The 19993-nt window shown below is 38.2% G+C and overlaps 3 protein-coding genes and 1 pseudogene across 4 annotated transcripts; 2 read left to right on the forward strand and 2 right to left on the reverse strand.

Annotated features, from left to right (window-relative positions):
* Positions 1–14: 14 nt before the first annotated feature.
* On the reverse strand, positions 15–3267 carry LOC126798398 (uncharacterized). Its single transcript, XM_050525355.1, has 3 exons — positions 3003–3267; positions 2501–2925; positions 15–728 (listed from the first exon to the last, which is right to left on the reverse strand). Exons 1-3 carry the CDS (start codon positions 3165–3167, stop codon positions 284–286), a joined length of 1035 nt encoding a protein of 344 aa, XP_050381312.1. The 5' UTR covers positions 3168–3267; the 3' UTR covers positions 15–283.
* Positions 3268–10308: 7041 nt separating this feature from the next.
* Positions 10309–11843, reverse strand: LOC126796735 (uncharacterized). Its single transcript, XM_050523475.1, has 2 exons — positions 10957–11843; positions 10309–10912 (listed from the first exon to the last, which is right to left on the reverse strand). Exons 1-2 carry the CDS (start codon positions 11841–11843, stop codon positions 10309–10311), a joined length of 1491 nt encoding a protein of 496 aa, XP_050379432.1.
* Positions 11844–15506: 3663 nt separating this feature from the next.
* LOC126799486 (uncharacterized) lies at positions 15507–17732 on the forward strand. Of its 2 annotated transcripts, none has more exons than XM_050526693.1 (6): positions 15507–15846; positions 16108–16236; positions 16354–16474; positions 16565–16646; positions 17030–17183; positions 17285–17732. In XM_050526693.1, the coding sequence occupies exons 1-6, from the start codon at positions 15565–15567 to the stop codon at positions 17408–17410; spliced, it is 894 nt and encodes a 297-aa protein (XP_050382650.1). In that variant the 5' UTR covers positions 15507–15564; the 3' UTR covers positions 17411–17732. The 2 variants fall into 2 exon arrangements, with proteins under 2 accessions (XP_050382650.1, XP_050382651.1); XM_050526694.1 differs by having other exon boundaries at positions 16357–16474.
* Positions 17733–18670: 938 nt separating this feature from the next.
* On the forward strand, positions 18671–19500 carry LOC126800122 (MLP-like protein 423; annotated as a pseudogene).
* The last annotated feature ends 493 nt before the right edge of the window (positions 19501–19993 follow it).

A 19993-nucleotide genomic window follows, 5' to 3' on the forward strand; every position in this document is an offset into this window, starting at 1 on the left:
AGAAGGAAGCGGGATTAGGAGGAAATACCATAAAGAATTTTACCAAATAGTATACACATTACAATGGTAAAAACTAAAAAGCTTTCGTCTATCCAGCATTTCTACAGAAGATCGGAATAGCAAGAAAGGAATGCAGAAATCAACATAAACTTCTAGTCATGGTCTTGATCAAATCCTGAATCACCGAGGCGTGAATTTCCTTTCCAGAATTGATACTAACAGAGAAGACAAACAGTAGCTGCTTAAAAAGAGTTTGGTCGAAGGAAAGGGGAGATGCCGTCAGTTATTTTTCAGATGTTAATAACCTTTTAATACCAGTTTTCTGCTCTGAGGTGAGCTTGGTAGGGAACTTGATGTTGAACTTGACTCTTAAGTTACCCCTTTTGGAAGGTTCCTTAGGGATTGGCATTCCCTCCCCTTTCACCACTTCTTCATAGGTGGGGCTGATAATGGAATTGACAGGGACTGTGAGACTTCTCCCGTCCAGGGTTGTCAGCTGTGCAGTGTGACCTGTCAGAGCTTCGGCAAGAGATATCTTCTGAGTGACAATAAGATCATTCCCATCCCTCTTGAAAAGACTATGAGGTTTCTCATCAATAATAAAAACAAGGTCTGCTGGTATAACACCTCGCTGCTCATTACCCTTCTCTGGAAAAGTAATTTTTGTACCTTTCTTCCACCCTGGCTTGATCTCAATTGTGAGGATTTCCTCGACTGTGGTTGATCTTCTGTACAGAGAAGAAAGCAAGAGCGATGAAGCATTAATAGCATATGGATCCCAGATAGACATACCATTATACTTCGTTTCAGTTTAAGTTGATGCAGAAGTAAAAACCCCACACCTGGGAGGTTGAAGCTTTCCTAATCTTCTAATTCATTAAGGCAGTGATAACTACTGAAGAACTTCTGTTCGACATGAACAGTATTAGATGATGCTTATATACCACTGCCAACCAGCAAACGTATTTATAATTTTGTCAAACATTAGGATCGCTTCAAGCCGAAGACAATTATGACGAAAATGACTAATGTTCATGATTTGCACCAAACACCACCAACAGATACCATATGTGCATGTGCCCCTCACAGGTTCAAAATAGGAAACAGTAGGACCCAAGACATTTAATTGCACCAGAAAATAAATGCAAGTAGATCTGTTATAGAAACCAACTATCGTGCCAGGCCAGTGACAATGATAAAATTATACTTTGTATCAACACTTGAAAATACCAGCCAGCACGGGAAAACGATACGAATAATAAGCATCACAGAACATGACTACATTAAAGCATTTCGCATCTTTTGTGCGAGATGTAGATAGTGTACCAAATACAGCAGCATATAGCGTTGTTTAATCAGCTGTTCAGTTCCTGAAACCATTTCACACTATTGTCTAGAATATTTGTACTCAATTTAGTAACGGAAAACAACAAAGATCTTACAATAAATTGTTTCTTGCCAAAAAAGAGTTCATACTTTCGATAAGCTTGTTTTCATGCACATGTGGTATCCTTAGAAGGTGATCTGGTAGGTTTCAACAAAGAGTAAGAGGTGGTAGATTCAGTTATTTAACGCAACTTAGATGAGACAATAGATATATGAGAAAAGCTTTGTACTTTAAGAGAAAATTTTATAAGATAAAAAATCCTTCAAGTTCCAACCCAAAATAATTAGGCACAAGTATATGCAAGTGAATTCACTTTAAGTGTGTCTTTTATCAGCTTTGGCTATCAAGTTAAAGCCTCACACAAGGCTATAATCACGCAAGTATAAACATCAGCACAGACTCTTATTGAACAAGGGTAATCTAATACCATGTATGGGAAATTATTACTCCAGAGTCTTGTTCTGCATCAGCTTTGGCTACTCACTAGCATTTCCAAAACTATCACAACACCTATGAATCTCCTAATTAACCATTGCAGCCTGCCCTTTGTCGGAATATTTTATAGCCATCTACAAGATAGATCTCTAAAATATTGTAAGGTTTTAACGTGTGTTATACTAACATATAGACATAGTAAACTAATTTCATCTAAATAAATTAGATATACAAGTAATTACTCACATATCAATATCAATCCTAAAGCCGTCGAAAATAGCACTTAAAAAAAAGACTACACGATACTGAAAAGAATGATGATCTAGAGTACACATGTGTTGCACAAGATAACATCTTATTGTCAAAACACTGAAATTCAGATCAAAGATAACATCTTGTAGGTAGTTCCATCTTTTGCAGCCAAAACCACACATTGAAATTCCAATAACGGATGGTCCAACTGACAACACTGATGTATCTTAAATCAAAAATGACAGCACAAGAGCAAAAGTATCATTCACTTCACATATGTAGAACTAGAGCTAGTAAGAGACAATGCAAATGCATTTAACTCGAAAACAGTCACACTGAGCAAACCATACCAACAGAATCAAATCAAAATCATAACGAGCTCGAACGAAAAAGACCAATGCACAAGCAAATGAAGAAGGTACATACCCACTAGAATCAGAAACATCCCTGGAGATCTTCATCTTCTTGGTAGTACCCTTGTACAAGTCCTCAAGAGTACACGGCAATGTCCTCTCAATGGCCGGAGCTTTCCTGGGCACACTCGCCGAGGGCTCACCGGCGCCTCTAAACTGAGCAAATATATCATCACCAAACATGCTCCTCTGGAACGCAGACCCGCCCGCTCTCGACCCGCCCGCCCGGCCCATATCCGGCATCCCCTGCCCGAACCCGGAGAATCCGAAAAACTCAGAAAATATATCATCCGGATTCCGTGTGTTAAACCGGAACATCGTGGGCCCGCCGTCATGTCCGCCGGACGAGAATCCTGAATCCGGCGGCGGCGCGCCTGCCTTCAGGCCCTCCTCGCCGTACTGATCGTACACCGCACGCTTTTGGGTATCACTCAAAACCTGGAAAGCGATTAAAAAGATTAGAAATTTGGGGATAAATCTCAGTGAGAATTGAGGAGGAGGAGGAGGATGATTACGTCATAGGCTTCGGAGATTTGCTTGAATTTGGCCTCGGCGGCTTTCTTGTTGTTGGGGTTTTTATCGGGGTGCCATTTCATGGCGAGTTTGCGGTAGGCTTTCTTCAAGTCGTCGTCTTTGGCATTTCGTTCTACTTGGAGCACCTTGTAGTAATCCACGCCCATGTCTTCCCTTCTCTTCTCTCCTTTCTGGGTCGTCTCTCTATCTCAGAGTCTTATTTGCGTGTGAGGAAACTCTGGGGGGGACTTGTTTTTCTTGGCCGGAGTTGCCACGAATGGGAATAGAGCGGTGGTGATGTGAGTTGGCGTTGCGACTATTGTTGATTAAACGGGCCGCCATTTGGATATGCTCTGGTAGGGTAACCCGGCCCAAATTGGGGATCATATTCTTGATAGAAATTAGAAAATAGTGGGTTTAGGACAAAAATCATTGTCGATGCTCTTGGACAAAACTAAAATGATTACACAGTTTTGGATACCAGTGGTCTGTTCGTTGGTTTCTTCTGAGTATTTGATGTTATTTGGTTCGCTGTAAATTGGTATGGTTGCTCCATCACCGTTTTATCTTTCTGGTTTTACGAAATTACTGTTCACAGAGTTACTATTTATGTATTCATGTACAAATACACATCAATTACGTATTCCTGTATGTATAATAATGTTTACGTATTTTCTGTACGTATGAATACTATTTTAACTGTAAATACTGTCTCCGTAAATAATTACTGAATTACCTTTCTGAATTTACTTTTTTACATTTACTGAAGTAATTTACATTTTACGTATGTAAAATAAATTTATAATTACTGTAGGTAAATCATATTTTTACATTCACCGTCGTAAAAATAAATTTTTACAATTACTGTTTGAAATCACTGTTCACGCGCCGCCGCACGTGGCGGCGCGTGGGGTATACGCGCCACTCGCCGGCGACCGCGCATGGGGCCCACGCGCCGATCCTAAGGCCGGCACGTAGCACGCCACCGCCGCCCTATTTCTCCTCCTCTCTTCCTCCCCACGGCCTCACGCCGCCTCTAGGCCACCCCACGCCCCCACACGCGCCGCGTAAAGCGGCGGTATCCCCCCACCTTCTCCGACCTCCGATCTCCACCAAAACTCCACAAATCAACCCAAAAATTCAACAACATCATCACAACAACCAACCTAGGCTAACCTCACCTCGATTCGAGCTTGAAAACCACCAGAGATGGCTTGGGTGCGGCGGAGGAAAAATGCAGAAATTGGCGGCGTTGGTGGAGCTCCGGCATGGCGTGAGAGGGTGCGTCGACCTCGGGGTCGTCTGCGGGGGGTGGTGCGACGCCTCCTAGGCCGGCGGTGAGGGCCAGGTCTCCTTGAGAAGGGAGATCGGAGGTGAAGCCAAGAGGGAGAGGGAGAGTTTCGGGGTGAGAGATAGAGAGAGGCGATGAGAGAGGAGAGAGAAGAGGGGTTTCCAAATATGGAAACCCTAAACTGAAAAATTCCCTTTTTATACTCGTTTCCAAAATCGGAAAACTAACTTGCGACGTTAATAACTTTCACGTCCGACGTCAGATTCGAACACATGACTTGTCCTCAAACTCGTATCGACGAGCTCTACAACTTTCGTGAAGAAAGTCTTCGCAAACGAGCGACGGAATAAAAGTCGATACTCACGTTGCGGAAACGTAACGTTTTTCTAAATAAACGTTCCGATAACGTTTCCGTTTTCGTTTCGTAATGTCGCAACCACCATTTGTCGTTTTTAAATGAATTTCACAACTTTATAGAATTTAAATCAAACCAAACATCGTTCCGAAAAATCGGGTTATTACAGCAAACCTATGCTTTTAAACTATAACTTGACCAACGAATTTGAAACAACTTACATGCAACTACACAAATATGAAACTTAAAGTATGAGTTTTAATATATGCAAATGATTTCTGAAATATAACTAATCAAAGGACATGGCTACTGAAACTAACTACATGATAATGTCACGGAAAGTTCTCAATTAAATGCTACAGTAGCCCATACCAAATTTAAGGTTTCTAATCAATTATAGGGATGCACAAATGATGCATATAGATACTGATATCTTGTTTGCATAAGAGAAAATGAGAATCCTTGTTAAAACAGTATCCAGAAAATTACTCTCAAGACACCCAAACATGAATAAGGAAAACTTGCAACTAAGTAAAGAACTGATAACTCTAATGCATCACTTCTGCAACAAGCATGAACCAATTAACAAAAAGATTTTGAATAGAGAGAAATAATCAAACAAACTAATACCTGAAATCAAAGATACCAAGTACTAAATACTAAAAACATGTATAATAGTTTAGCTCACCATACAGGAACCTCAAACATTTGATTTCTACCTTTAACTTTTAAAACCAAGTAAGTATATATGTTTTTATATAACAACAAGCTTAGTCTTATACCAAAACAAGTAAGAACTTTAAACGAACTTTGTGACTTAACAACAAATAGTCCCAAATTAGATAATAGGTTTACTGAGTCCTCAACCAGTAAACTTTTGGATAAAAATCGATACAGTTTGGCTAGGCTTTTGTAGTTGGTGTTCTTATAAAATTTATAATAGATATCCTAAACAACATATGAGAACTGAAATCACTGAAAAATGACATATCTACAATTACTTATGATATGACAAACTTTTGTCCAGAAAAACGTTTTGGTTAAAAACGGGGCAATTGGGTTGGGTATTCGTAAATGGTGTCTTCTAAACATTTGTAACAGACATCCTAAAGAACAATTGAAAACTTGAATCGCAGAGAAAAGATTTTTCTACGTTTACTTATGATTTTTCAAAATCAGAGATTAGCAGAAAAAGTAACAAATTTTGGTTAAAACTAAAATTGGTTTGACAAGGGTTTAGTTTCTATTGCCTAACTTTAAAGTGAAAGAAAACACAGCTAAGCATAACAAATTTTGTTCAAACAATGAACAAAATAAGTTGGGACCAAATTAAGCAAACTTGGACAAACCAAAGTATCAAAATATGAACTACAATACAATTGAACTAATCACCAAAACATCTCTCTCTTCTGTAAGCATATGTCTCAAATCATAACAAAACAAACATGATTCTAAATAAGAACTCTACTAATCAAAGAAGCAACAAGACCAAATTCTAAAAGGAATTTGATTCAGAAACTAAGAGCATACCCACATACAATAACCACAAAGTTACAGAACAAACAATTGATCACATCAATAAAAGATACAAACATGAGTTCTTCTACCTATGCTCCTATAACAGTAAGTTCCTCTCTCTCTCTCTCTCTCTCTCTCTCTTTCTCAAAATGCAACACATACTGCCCTATTTATAGTGTTCCGAATTAGGGCTAGAACTTGATGTTCAAGCAAGAATCAAAGATAGTCAAATTGAATCTTACATTTGAAGTCTTACCCATTTAGGCACTAGACATGCCGCCTCTAGATTTATAGGGTTCTAGCTCCTGCTTCCTAGCTTGGAGCAGTCATCAATGAAAAATTTGTTCTCCACCCTCTTGACACCTCATGCTTAATTATGACGGTTATTAGAATTCTCTGATTTCTCCAAAATGTCTATGATGGCTGCTAGTTTCCGGAAATTTCCCAAAGGAGAAGAAGGCGGTGGAGAAGAAGAAGAAGATGGTGGCAAGTGGGCCGAAAAGCCCGAGCTCGGCACGTTAAAAATTGGCACGGCACGGTCCGAGCCCATTATTGTAATTGCCCGAATTGGACCTAGATATTTTAGCACATGGGTCCTGCCCGATCCTGTTTTGGACTCGACACGGCCCAGTCATGATAAATTCATGGATCGACTCGTTAAACACATAATTTTATATCATTTATATAAATCTTTAAATAATTATAATAATGAGAATTGAATATTAGACATTTTATGTATAAACCTCTTGATTATTTCATTATTTTAATTACATTATGTCACAAATATCATCAAAGTATTAATAAAAAAATCATAATTTTGACATATGTAACGTTTTAGAAATAAGATTATTAAATGTGTTGTAGATTTTATTTATTTTACTATTATAAATAGTTATATAAAACAAATATTCTAATTACACAAATTTTTTAACGTTAATTGTGTCATAATGCTAATGGGCTTGGGCCGGCCCACTTCTTGGCCCATCACGAGCCTGAGTCCGGCCCGACATTTTTGATTAAATATATAAAACAATGTGTTTTAATTCAATTAAACCTCTTCATTTCTTAACCATTAGATTAAAAGTGGTATGATCCAATGTTAATTGAGCAAATTCTCCCTGGTCACTAGCTGACCAGGTGAACGAGACTGTATAAAACAATGTCAAAAACAGCCGTTAACAAAAGGACATAAAAGTACTTTCGTCAACGCAGTAACTTGGTGTTTTTACTGTGACTTCATTTTGGGATTACATCATGGTTGTGGGATTACCACATCGCACGACTCCATCAAAATTTTGTCCAATTCTCTTTTGAAGGTATAGTTCAGATTTAGAATTCAAACAACCACTATGCCAAAATTGTCTTCACACGACATTGCAGCTACGTCGTCTGACTAAAACACTTATGTCGTCTAAGGGTCTGCCGTGTGAATAGGGCTCACACCACATATTTTTTCTGTCTTGTGAAACTACATCAGACGACAGAAGCTCTGTCGTGTCAATATATCCACTTGTGGAGTGATTATTCTCATCTATTCTCTATATGTCGTGTGTATGGTTAAACAACAACAAATACATGTTGTCGTTTAGATATTGAAACTACCTATTATATATTTTTATGCAATGTAAGTTGTGCTCTCACGACATTTAAATGTCGTCAGATGGAAGATAAATGAATGATTATTCTCAATGTATTCTGTATATATCGTGTGTATGATTAAACTACGACTAAAAAATGTCGTCGTTTAGATATTAAAACTACTTATTTTCTATTTTTATGCAGTGTAAGTTGTGCTCTCACGACATTAAAATGTCGTCAGATGGAAGATAAATGAATGATTATTCTCAATGTATTCTCTATATGTCGTGTGTATGGTTAAACCACGACAGATAAATGATGTGGTTTAGATATTGAAACTACCTATTTTCTGTTTTTATGCAGTGTAAGTTGTGCTCTCACGACATTTAAATATAGTCATATGGAAGATAAATGAAAATTTGTTTGAAAATATGTCATATGCTAATGTGTTTAAAGACATATAGATAGAACGTTAATAGCATTCTGATTCCAAGTAACGACATATTTGTGTAGTTACATCAGTGAGATATATTGACTGATGAAAGCAACCACTACATTTTTCTATGGTCTGATGTTATTCTGTGAACTATGCATTTTAAAGAACTTATGTCGTTGATTGAGGAAGAAATAATATGTTGGGTGATGGAGGACAATAAGACATTTATATGTTGTTTCTTGAAACGTTTATCATTTGACATTTAATGCCAACCATATATGTCGTATGATGAAGGACACTAAGGCATTTATATTTTCTTTGTTGAAACACTTATGTCATTTGATTGTAAACCTGCTAATTAATAATCATTGTTCATAGCTCAAACTCAATTCTGAATTATATTAAACCTACTCATGCCATTCAAACCTCATAAATCCCAAATCATATTGAAGCAAATTCAACTGTATCAAGATACCAAAACACAGAAGCTTTTACAAAAGACTATCATTGTTATGATCAACATAGAAGCTCTTACAAAAAACCTAGTTGACATCAACAGAGTACATAGATAGAGAAACTGCATACAGTTCAACACTTTCCAACAATTCTATCAAAATGCACAAAAGCAGCTCCTAGCTACTAACTACTGTGTGGAACCTACTATAAACATAAGCGAATCTAGCTAATTTACTTCTCTGGAAATCTGGAAACATGCTTAGCCCATTCCTCTCGAACCTCATCAATATGCCTGGCTGTATAAGTCTGACCAGTAGGCATTCTCCACTGCAACAAAGAAATTCAGCATACTCTCATTTGAGTCATTTCATTAGGCATATCAACATTTTTGCTAATAACAAATACACAAAAAAAAGCATTACCTTTCTTTCAAAGTCCAGGTTCTTGTCCTCCAAAATCTCTTTCATGTAGCGCATAACAAAATACGCACAACTCTTGACCTCTTTTTATTGCGGAGTACCCTGAAAGTAAAGAATTAGGATTTTTACAAGTGACACAAATGATAAGCATGTAAATCTATTGAGCAGAAAATATAAACCAACTCACAAGAAGAGGCTTAAATGAAATATTTTGTTTCTTTCCAATGGGTTTCTTCAAAAGGCCCTTGTACATGTGCAGGGAGCTTTAAACATAACAAGATGGTTAGCAAGTTCATGGAAGAATTCAATAAATAATACTAAGTTATTGATATCTTATACTACAATATTACACACTTACTCTTTGATAATTGTTAGCCATTCAACACCATCAAATTTCTTTCTCAATGGATCCATATAATATGCAGATTGATTTGCTGGTTCAACAATTGTCAAAGTCCAATGATGACTGTGCAATAACATAATTATGTTATTTTCTGCAAGGATACGGTCTGAATAGAACTCTATTGCCTCTTCTACAATATAATTTTGAGCTATGCACCCCTCAGGATAATGTCGACTTCTCACATACCCTTTGAATACTTTCATGTACCTCTCAAATGGGTACATCCATCGGTAAAAAACCGGACCACACAACTCAACTTCTCTAACAAGATGAACTGTTAGGTGAATCATTACATCAAAAAAAGAAGGTGGGAAGAACTTTTCCAGCAAACAAACAGTATCAACAAGATCACATTGCATTTGTTTAAGTCTAGAAACATCAATGACTTTAGCACAAATTGCCTTGAAAAATAGGCAAAACCGAATAATGGCATAGCGCACTGGCTTTTCTAACACTGATCTTAATGCAATTGGGAGTAGGTACTGCATCACCGTGTGGCAATCATGAGATTTAAGACCGACCAATCTTAAATCTGCCATCGAGATCAGATTTCTAATGTTTGAGGAGAAGCCCACAGTAACTGTCATACCAAAGAAAGACTTGCACACAATTTTCTTCTCATCTAGCAACAAATTACAACTAGCTAAAGGCAACTTGGATTTTTTCGGACCAGCAGTAGGTGCCAAATCAGTTCTAATTTTCAATGCGACAATATCCAAACGAGAAGCAGCTCCATACTTTGTCTTCCCAGGAATATTCAACAAGGTACCAAGCAAGGCCTCTAAGACATTCTTCTCAATGTGCATTACATCAAGAATATGTCGTATTAAATGATATACCCAATACTCAAGTTCAAAGAATACTCTTTTTTTTCCAGCAAGGTCTATCTTCTTTCCTGCCCTTGTAAGTTTGTCTTTTGGGTTGTGTTTTACCCCACTTGTTGTCCAAACCTTCAACTCTTAACAACACTTCTTCTCCACTTAATGGTGATGGAGAGACATCTTCCTCTATAGTATTGTCGAACGCAGCAGCCTGCTTTCGGTATGGATGATGTCTTGGTAAAAATTGGCAATGTCTCATAAACGCCATTTTCTTACTATGTTTCAGCCATTTGGGTTTACATTCATCAGCACAAACATGACAACCTTTATATCCTTTGGTGACACAACCTGAGAGGTTCCCATATGCCGGAAAATCATTTATAGTCCACAATAGGACTGCCTTCAGTGTAAAATATTCCTCTCTTATAGCACCATACACACGTTCAACCCCTTGCCACAGTTTTTTCAAATCGTCTATTAATGGTTGTAGATAGACATCAATATCATTGCCGGGCTGCTTTGGCCCAGCTATTAACAGTGACAACATCAGGTATTTCCTCTTCATGTACAACCATGGCGGAAGGTTATACGTGACGAGAATAACTGGCCAACAAGAGTAGCGGCTGCTTAAAGAACTGTGGGGATTAAATCCATCCGATGAAAGGGCTAACGAAGGTACCTAGCTTCTTTACCAAATTCTGGCCACTTTGTGTCAACATTTTTCCAATTCGGTGAATTTGCTGGATGCCGCATGAAGGCATCTATTTTCCTATCGGTTGCATGCCAAGTCAAGGCCTTAGCCGTCTTCGTTGATTGAAACATCCTTCTGAACCTTGGGATGATAGGGAAGTACCACAGAACCTTCGCTGGAATCTTTACTTTCACAACTTGGTCCTCGCCCATCTTATACCGTGATTCAAGATAAGTAGGACAACTTGTAGCTTCAGCATGTCTCCCTCTATACAAGATGCAGTCATTTGGACAAGCATGAATTTTTTCATACTCCATCCCCAAGACTGCAAGTGTTTTCTTAGCCTCATATAGAGAAGCAGGAACCTCATTCCCTTCAGGAAGCAACCCCCCAATCATCAAAAGCATGTCGGAATAACAAGCATCAGTCATTCCGTGCTTGGCTTTCAAATTGAATGTTTGTACAAGTCCATTCAACTTTGTTGTCTTCGTACAACCGGGGTACAAAGGTTTATCTCCATCTTCTACAAACCTGAGAAACTCGTTTGAGTCACTAGATATCTCCTCACCCTCGCTATCTTCACTGTCTACATCCCCAGACATCTCTACTGTTTCAAACTCAATCTCACTAGCGGCATTCATGGTAGAAGGTTCTCCATGATGTTTCCAATTGAAATAATTGGTCAGAATGCCATTAAAATATACATGGTCCTTGATAACCCGAATGGTAAATCCAAGGTGGTTACAACGCTTTGTACAAGGACAACGTATACTTGATTTGTCGGCAGCGTTTGCCGAAGCAAACTTTAGAAAAGCCTCAAACCCAATTTGAAACCTTAAAGATCTCCTATCAGCAAGCATCCGTCCCTTATCCATCTTATATACACATGAAAACTTGTATGAGACAAAAAATTACAACTTAAACTATCATCACATAATATAATCTAATAATATGATTATCACATAACAAACTATCCAATACCAATTATGAGCAAACCAAAACAATCAGTCAAAGACCAACTCAATATGTTCATTCATAAACAATTCATTCACAATCAAATAAAGAAATTAAACTCAATTCACAAGTAACGTCTCATTCACAACCAAATAAAGATATTCAACTCATAACCATTTTAATTTGAGTTAAAATGCAATCTGCTTACCTCAACTTGCACGAGTCCAGTGAAGCTAAGAACCACTTCACTACTTGCGCCAAATCAATTAGCTTCCTTCACTCCACTCTTAATACAAAACAACAAACCAAATCAGTACGGTATTAGAGGACTGAGCAATGGAAGAACACAGCTTTGAATTCCCAATTTATAACCCCTAAGACCCCAGTTAATAAATCAACAAAACCCCAAATTGATATAGGTAAAACCCTAAAGCCTAAAACGAATCAAAATCTAAACTAAAAGAGGAAGAGTAATTAACCTAATAAAGAGAAAGAGAAATCGGATGACCCATACCTTTCAATTCGTTCGGCCTTTCTGAAATTGGCTTTACAGTTCAGTGAAAGAAGAAAGAAGAAAGAAGGAAATAAGAGATAGTTTCTGGTGTTGGTGCGTGTGAAAGATGAAATAAGAGATAGTATTATTTTTTCATTCTCTTTCTATGCGGGTAAAGCCCCCCCCCCCCTTTTCATTATTGAATTGAACACCCCTCCCCCCCTCACCCATTAATTTGTGCGGGAATGTTCCCCCCCCTTTTCATTATTGAATTGAAAGCCTATGTAAAAGTAAAAGACCTATGAAACAACTACATATATATGTTGTCTAATAAGATGCTCTAACTTTCACAAAAGAAAAAAATACGCATACATGTCATCTAATAATTGAATTGAAAGCCTAATGTAAAAGACCTATGAAACAACTACATATATATGTTGTCTAATTAGATGCCTTAACTTTCACGAAAGACGAAAAAATAGTTGATTACATTACGCATACATGTCATCTAAGTTAATTGAAAATAATCTCTTTAATTTATTGTTATATAACTGCTTCGATCGAGACTCATACTATCCCAAAAGTTTTATGTTTTGTTTATAATGCGCATATTTCACTCTCGTAATCATATCAAACGGTTGAACTTTCATTTTTGTGATTTTTAGACATTTGAATCACGTTTGTGTATGCGTACACATTTGTGTATTAGTGAGTCGTCAATTCAACCTTATTATAATTTAATTACTTTTGTGTATGCGTACGTTACTCTATTAGGAGCGATGTCGTAGATGATCAGAAGATAGACCTACGTACACATTTTTGTATTAGTTTGTTATGCTAATCTCTGTGCATGAGAGTAAATTTCTTAATCACAAATCCGAAAATAAGTTCGGACGGAGTAGTTAAAATAAATCTTATAACTTAATTACTTTTGCGTATATGTTATTCTATTAGAAGCGACGTCACATATAATCGGAAGATAAACCTACACATTTTTGTATTAGTTCATTATGTTAATCTCTATGCATGAGAGTAAATTTCTTAATTACAAATCCGGAAATAAGTTCAGACAAATAGTTAATTAAGAGCATTTCCGTTTTATATATAATTGGCATATTGTTGATTTCAACCAATTGTTTTCCTCATGAGACGACATATTTATGTTGTTTGAATTTATATACAATAAGTGTGGAATTAACGTTTTCAAATTTCTGATCAAGCTATAGTGTGGGAACTTTTTACCAAATGAAAGGGCGGGAAAAATCTTATTTAGACGACATAAATATGTCGTTATAGTAAATGTTGTAAAAGTGCGGGAAAGCTTCCCACATTTTTTTGAATAAGTGTGGGAAAACTTGAAACCCTCAAGCAAGATTGATAAAAGGCCAAATTTCATATTTCTCTTTCAAACCACAAAATTATGTCGTCTATATCTTCAACTAAAATTGAGAATTTTTAAGTTTCATCATACGACACTTAATTGTCATTGTTTCTTTGTCCATTGAAAGCTTGAAACCCTCGAGCAAGATTGAAAAGCCAAATTTCATACTTCTTTTTCAGACCACAGAATTATATCGTCTATATCTTCAACTAAAATTAAGAATTTTTAGGTTTCATCATACGACACTTAATTGTCATTGTTACTTTGTCTAAAATTCCAACTCAAACTAATATTTTTTTGATTAGATTGCACGACACTTATTTGTCATCTAACTACTATATGATACTTTATGCACGACAGATATCCATTATATGTCGTCTCAATGACCTAAGAAACTAACTTATGTCGTCTAAATTTTTTATGTCGTCTTTCGCGTGTCGTGTGATGACAATATTGGCATAGTGAACCACGACAACCACGTGTTCCTCAGCCCTAATTTGGCATAAAATCTCACGCACGATAACAAGAAATGCAATGTTAGTGATTATAGCTCTTACCTTAGGAGAGACCGTTGTGCAATTTCGAGCTTTAACTCCTTCTCTTCGTAGGTTTCAAACTTGAACCTGCTAATCTTTCAATGGTTCAGTGGTAGAGACGCGCTTGGTTTCTTGCCCATAGGAATTCACCCGTATTTCACCTCATCGTTATATTACGCAAACGTCCTTACTAATTTACCAAGTGTTGTTATTCTTCTACAAAATAGATGTTATCTCACTAATGATATCGATGCCCCTCAGATACAATGGATAGACAGACTCACACCACGTGTCAGGTCCCACTTGGGTGTGAGCTTTCTATGGTGTATTCTAGCCATTTCCAAGAAAGAAAGAGTTAGCCAGATCTTTTGGTAGTTTTAGTTCAATAAATACTGTCACAAATTAGATGTTCCTTTACTTCCATTCCATTATATGCAATCAAAAAACTAGTTGCTACTTGCTACTTGCTACTAGCCCACTCCTACGACAATGGCACAATCATATCGATTTCTCCTTTAGTTTAGTTGTATTCTCATAATTCTCCATTGCGTAAACACAACAACATTACTCCTGAAAAAACCATATCAATTCCTCCACACATTTATAACATAAGATATGTTCTCCACCACTTTAGCTTCTAAACAGCAACACCGTTACTCTTAATAAGGAAATAAATTTGCTCCCTACCTTTAGTTAACCAATCTCATCCCCACCTACTTTTATGAATAATGTGTGTCTTTTTTTTAACCTAACTACTCTTGTCATAGTTAACTCAATAATAATTAATTATAATTTATTTTTCTTATTTTCTTTACAACCAAATAATAAATTATAGCATATCTCTCCCACAGATAGGTAAAGCCCAACATTTAGGGGTTAGGAACGAAGTTTGTTGACATTGAGGATTTCTTAAACAAGGTCTCGACCAAAAAAAAAAGGAAAAAAAAAGAGGATAATAAAGGGTTAATTAACCCCTAAACAAAGCAACAAAAGATTCCCCAATCCTTATACGCCACGCATGTGCAAATCCACCCTAACCTCCACCACATCAGATTCTTCCACCCCCAGTCACCATCGCTCAAAACAAAAAAGCTGTTGAGATTTAAAAAATTATTTCCTTTTTTATATTCCAAAAATAACTAAAAAAGCCAAATATATCCCTCATCATCTCGTCTTCTCTGTAAAAAGCTGTGTAATCAAATCCAGTGTCGGTTTTTTTGAAGCTCAGCCCCATGTCGACGATGGCCCAGGCCGCCGAGGTTTACGAGCCGAAGCCGCTCCAACTCTGGCGAGCTCTCGTCAACTGGCTCGGCTTCTTCGTCGAGATCATCCTCCAGATCCTCAGAGGCGCCCCCTGCCTCCCTCACTTCCTCTCCTACCTCCCCCTCCTCGCTTCTCCTCCTTCTTCCTCCTTCCGCCCTCTCCCCGTCGCCGAAATCCAACTCAACGACGCGTCGTCCTCCAACCTCGAAAACGGCGTCGTATCTCACCATCCCGCCCTCCCGAAACTCACGGTAACGCCGCAGCTCGATTTTACTAGCTTGCTCAATTCTAGCTGAATTTGATCATCCTTGTTGTAAATTTGCTTCATTACAATTGAATTATTTTAACTGAGGTAGAAATGTCGCGGATTTTAGTAATTTCCGAACTGGTCTAGTTGTTACTGTCAGTGATTGGCATAATGAGCTTGTGGTGATTGGAGTTAATAGTGATGCTTGGTGAAGAGTTTGATATTTAGTGCTAGATTGGATTGATGTGGAGGTTGTAATGTGTAGGTAGTGCTTGACTTAGATGAGACGCTAGTGTGTGCATACGAGACATCTAGTGTGCCTGCGATTGTTCGGACTCAAGCGACTGATGCTGGTTTGAAGTGGTTCGAGATCGAATGTGTATCTTCGGATAAGGTGGGGGAGCTTGTCTCTGCAATTATTGTGTTTGTTTCTGTTTTTTGTTTTTCCATTTAAGTAGTGTGTTTGCTTTGGGGTTTGTGTTTGATGTTATTTTTTGGTTTTGGGTTGGAGGAGTCTGATGGTAAACCGAAGATCAGTTATGTGACAGTTTTTGAACGTCCTGGATTGCACGAGTTCTTGAAACGGGTCGGTGAATTTGCTGATCTTGTCCTATTTACTGCTGGCCTTGAAGGTTTGCTTGCTGTTTTATATCTGCTCACTAAATTATCATTTTCTCTAGTTTTGTGATTGTTAAATGGATAAAACTCTGGGAATTGTACAGGCTATGCAAGGCCACTTGTTGACAGAATAGATTTGGAGAATCGGTTCAAGTTTCGTCTCTATCGGCCTTCTACAGTTACCACGTAGGTTATTCATTTATGACTGGAAGGGAAACTGTTCCAAATTTGAGATTGTCTGATTTTGCATTTTAGTTTTCTAGTGTATTGTGAATGCTTCTCAGGCCCTCGTGGATGTTTTTACTATAGTGATAATGACAGAAAGTGGTGATAGTTTGTTTCCCTCTGTTTTGATAACTCACCAATAAAATGGCATACTGGCTTGGATTAACACTTGCAAGTATCTGATCCACATCGTTTTGATTTTTCATTTTCTTGAAGTTATCAACCATATGAACAAGTACTAGGCTGCAGATAAAAAGCTGTTTCAATGTTGAACATTATATGGTAATGTTAGTCACAAATTTTCCCCAAACTTGGAAACATCTCTGACCTCGTGTATGCCACAGGGAAAATCGGGATCATGTGAAAGACCTATCTTGTATATCAAAAGATCTCTGTCGAATTGTTATAGTTGACAACAACCCGTTTAGTTTTGTGCTGCAACCATTGAATGGAGTTCCATGTATACCATTTTCTGCTGGACATCCGTATGATGATCAGGTAAACTGTTTTTATTCATTTCATGGAAAGACTAGAACAGTATGTGAAACAAGGTCTGAATCTGATTAAAATTCTTTGATTCTTTCAAGTGGATTCTTCAGCTCTTGGAGGTCCTGCTTCCTCTACTCAAACACCTTGCCCAGGCAAAAGATGTGAGGCCTGTGCTTTATGAGAGATTCCACATGCCTGAATGGTTTCAAATGCATGGAATCACTGTTACTAGTTAGTCAGCATGATGTTAACTAGATTCACTAATCGGATCCGTAGCTGCAACATTTTCTTGAACAACCTAACTAGGTACTCATGTTGGGTGAAGCATTTCTGCAGATCTTTATTCTTGTATATTGATGTTCTTTCACTGGTGTCGGCCCATGCAATTGCATAAATTTATTGGATTAACTGCATGGGCAACAGTTTGAATGTGGGGCGCGTGAGTAAGGCTGCAAGTACGACGGTAGAGTTAACTTCGATTCTTTTGTAATTAAACATACTCAACACATTTGTTGTGTGAATCTTATCATTCAGATTTCAGTCGAGTTTGTTTTCTGATTTCGTTCTTTGAAAGTGGACAGAAATCAATGCTTTATTAGAGCGCATCAGTTTACCAGGCCTGCGCTCAATTCGTTAGTCTTATGCACGTCACAGATATCTCTCGTTAATATTTTACAATTGATGCATCTCAATTTGTGGCTGTGGCCGTTTAATGAAACATAACGCAGCGTAATCCCCTTATTTTCTCATCTCAGTAAGTATAATTCAGTCGTACATGAGGATTTCATGATCAACACAGCTGAAGACAGAAGACCCTCTTGGCTCCTTCTTATGCTTGGCATAGTATTTTAGCAGGGAGAGATTTTCAACGACAGGGGATACATAAACAGATTGGAGACGGTTTATCTACAAGCATATGGGATGATCCTTGGTTGGAGGGAGTGGACTTGACTCAGTTTAGGAATCCCAGGGTTCAGAAGGTAGCTCATTTATTCTCACATCCTGGTGTGTGGAATACATATTCCGGTAGATATTATTACTCCAGATTCTTGCTCTCCCTGTTAGTGTTCGGTCTCATTTGGACCGGTGGATTTAGGGTGCTGATAGGAAAGACAAGTTTACAGTGAAGTCTGCTTATCATGCGGCTCGGAGTCGGGTGTTGGAGGAACCTGCCTCCCCTAATCCAAGCTCTATGTTGCGGAATAAGATATGGAAGGCTTGTGTTCCAAAAAAAAGGTGAAGATTTGTGCCCCTGGAAAGCAGCGGCTAATATTCTTCTTACTCAGAGTAGGCTTAGTGAGAGAGGTATTTATATTGATACCCAGTGCCCATTCTGTGAAGAGGAAGTAGAGTCTCCGGTTCAAGCACTTGGAGATTGCACTCATGCTGTTTCTGGTCTCCAAGAAGCACATATTGTGGCTCCAGGCTTGGAACCTCGTGTATATTATTGGTTAGTGAGTTGTCAAGCTACTAACCCACAGGGTTTCCCTCTTCTATTGATGAGTTTGTGGGCTATATGGAGTAACAGAAACTCCAAGGTATGGGATAATGATGCTAAAGCCGCTTCTGTTTAAAGTGGCAGTTGAACTTGCTCCCACTCCATTTAAGTCCCTCCCTACTATATATTCATGCCCCAACATCACTTCGATCTCAGGCAGCTCTACTCCTTTCCCTTTCTGCCCATATCTTTCTATCCATCACTGCATTTCCTTCCCTTTGCTACATATCAATGGCTGATTCAGGTGTTGGAAAGCTTCATGCATGTGGAAGTCGAGGTGAAATCTCCGGCGGAAAAGTACTGGGTGAGCCTCAGGGACTCGACCGAAGTCTTCCACAAGGCTTTCCCTCATGATTACAAAAGCATTGACGTCCTTGAAGGCGACGGCAAGGCTGTTGGTTCCATTCGCCTCATAACATATTCTGAAGGTAAACTTCGATCACCGTAGAGAATGATCTCTTGTCGAGTAACATTCATATAGTTTTACATGTTTTACGTACTTATATATATATATATATATCTCTGTGTGTGTGTGTGTGTGTGTGTGTACGTGTGTAGGTTCTCCAATTGTGAAGGTGTCAAAGGAGACGATCGACTAGGTTGATGAGACAAACAAAGCTTACCGGGTGATCGATCGACGGTGATCTGCTCAAGTACTACAAGAGCTTCAAGTGCATCCTGACCGTGAATCCTAAGGGAGAAGGGAGCTTGGTGAAATAGTCGTGCGAGTATGAGAAAGCTCATGAGCAGGTTCCTGAGCCGAGCATTATTAAGGACTTTGCTGTCAAGAACTTTCACGAGCTCGATGACTATGTCCTCGCTCATTGATCTACAATATCATATCAGAGGGGTAAATGCATAGTAATGCATGGCCAAATCAAGATTTGAAGTTTGGAGCACTTTTCCTAATTATGAGTATATTTGTCACTATCAAATTTGCTCGGTGTCTATGGCAAGCGATACAGGATATCCAATTTAATATTTAGGGCTACGGTAAAGTCGGGGTATGATCACAGCCAACAAGAAAACAACGAACAGTTTTCTCCCGAACAAAACAACTAAGTTCATCTGATTGTTGGCGGTGAAATTTAGTTTATCTCCGGTAGTGTTTGAACCTGATTGTCTCAAACTAGTGAATTCTCTACAAGTGGGCGTGGGGGATGATACAGGTTTTGGGGTTGTTATGGAGGATGTCAAAGACTGTCTTGTTGCTCTTCCTTCTTCTTTTGTTCATGTTTGCAGGGAATCAAATGTGAATGCCCATAAGATAGCTAAACTGGCCCTTCGGTCAGAGATGCATGTTAGATGGTATGGTTCTGTT

Source organism: Argentina anserina, chromosome 6, assembly GCF_933775445.1.
Source record: "Argentina anserina chromosome 6, drPotAnse1.1, whole genome shotgun sequence".
NCBI lineage: Eukaryota > Viridiplantae > Streptophyta > Magnoliopsida > Rosales > Rosaceae > Argentina > Argentina anserina.

What these genes read in the sequence shown, in the direction of transcription:
- LOC126796735 (XM_050523475.1), bottom strand. Translation starts at nt 11,843, where the DNA reads ATGGATAAGGGACGGATGCTTGCTGATAGGAGATCTTTAAGGTTTCAA. An exon ending in GAATTTGGTAAAGAAGCTAG is followed by an intron (nt 10,913 to 10,956) that starts GTACCTTCGTTA and finishes TAATCCCCACAG; the next exon opens with TTCTTTAAGCAGCCGCTACT.
- LOC126799486 (XM_050526693.1), top strand. Translation starts at nt 15,565, where the DNA reads ATGTCGACGATGGCCCAGGCCGCCGAGGTTTACGAGCCGAAGCCGCTC. An exon ending in CCGCCCTCCCGAAACTCACG is followed by an intron (nt 15,847 to 16,107) that starts GTAACGCCGCAG and finishes TGTAATGTGTAG; the next exon opens with GTAGTGCTTGACTTAGATGA. An exon ending in ATTTACTGCTGGCCTTGAAG is followed by an intron (nt 16,475 to 16,564) that starts GTTTGCTTGCTG and finishes GGAATTGTACAG; the next exon opens with GCTATGCAAGGCCACTTGTT.
- LOC126798398 (XM_050525355.1), bottom strand. Translation starts at nt 3,167, where the DNA reads ATGGGCGTGGATTACTACAAGGTGCTCCAAGTAGAACGAAATGCCAAA. An exon ending in AAATCTCCGAAGCCTATGAC is followed by an intron (nt 2,926 to 3,002) that starts GTAATCATCCTC and finishes ATCGCTTTCCAG; the next exon opens with GTTTTGAGTGATACCCAAAA. An exon ending in GATGTTTCTGATTCTAGTGG is followed by an intron (nt 729 to 2,500) that starts GTATGTACCTTC and finishes TTCTCTGTACAG; the next exon opens with AAGATCAACCACAGTCGAGG.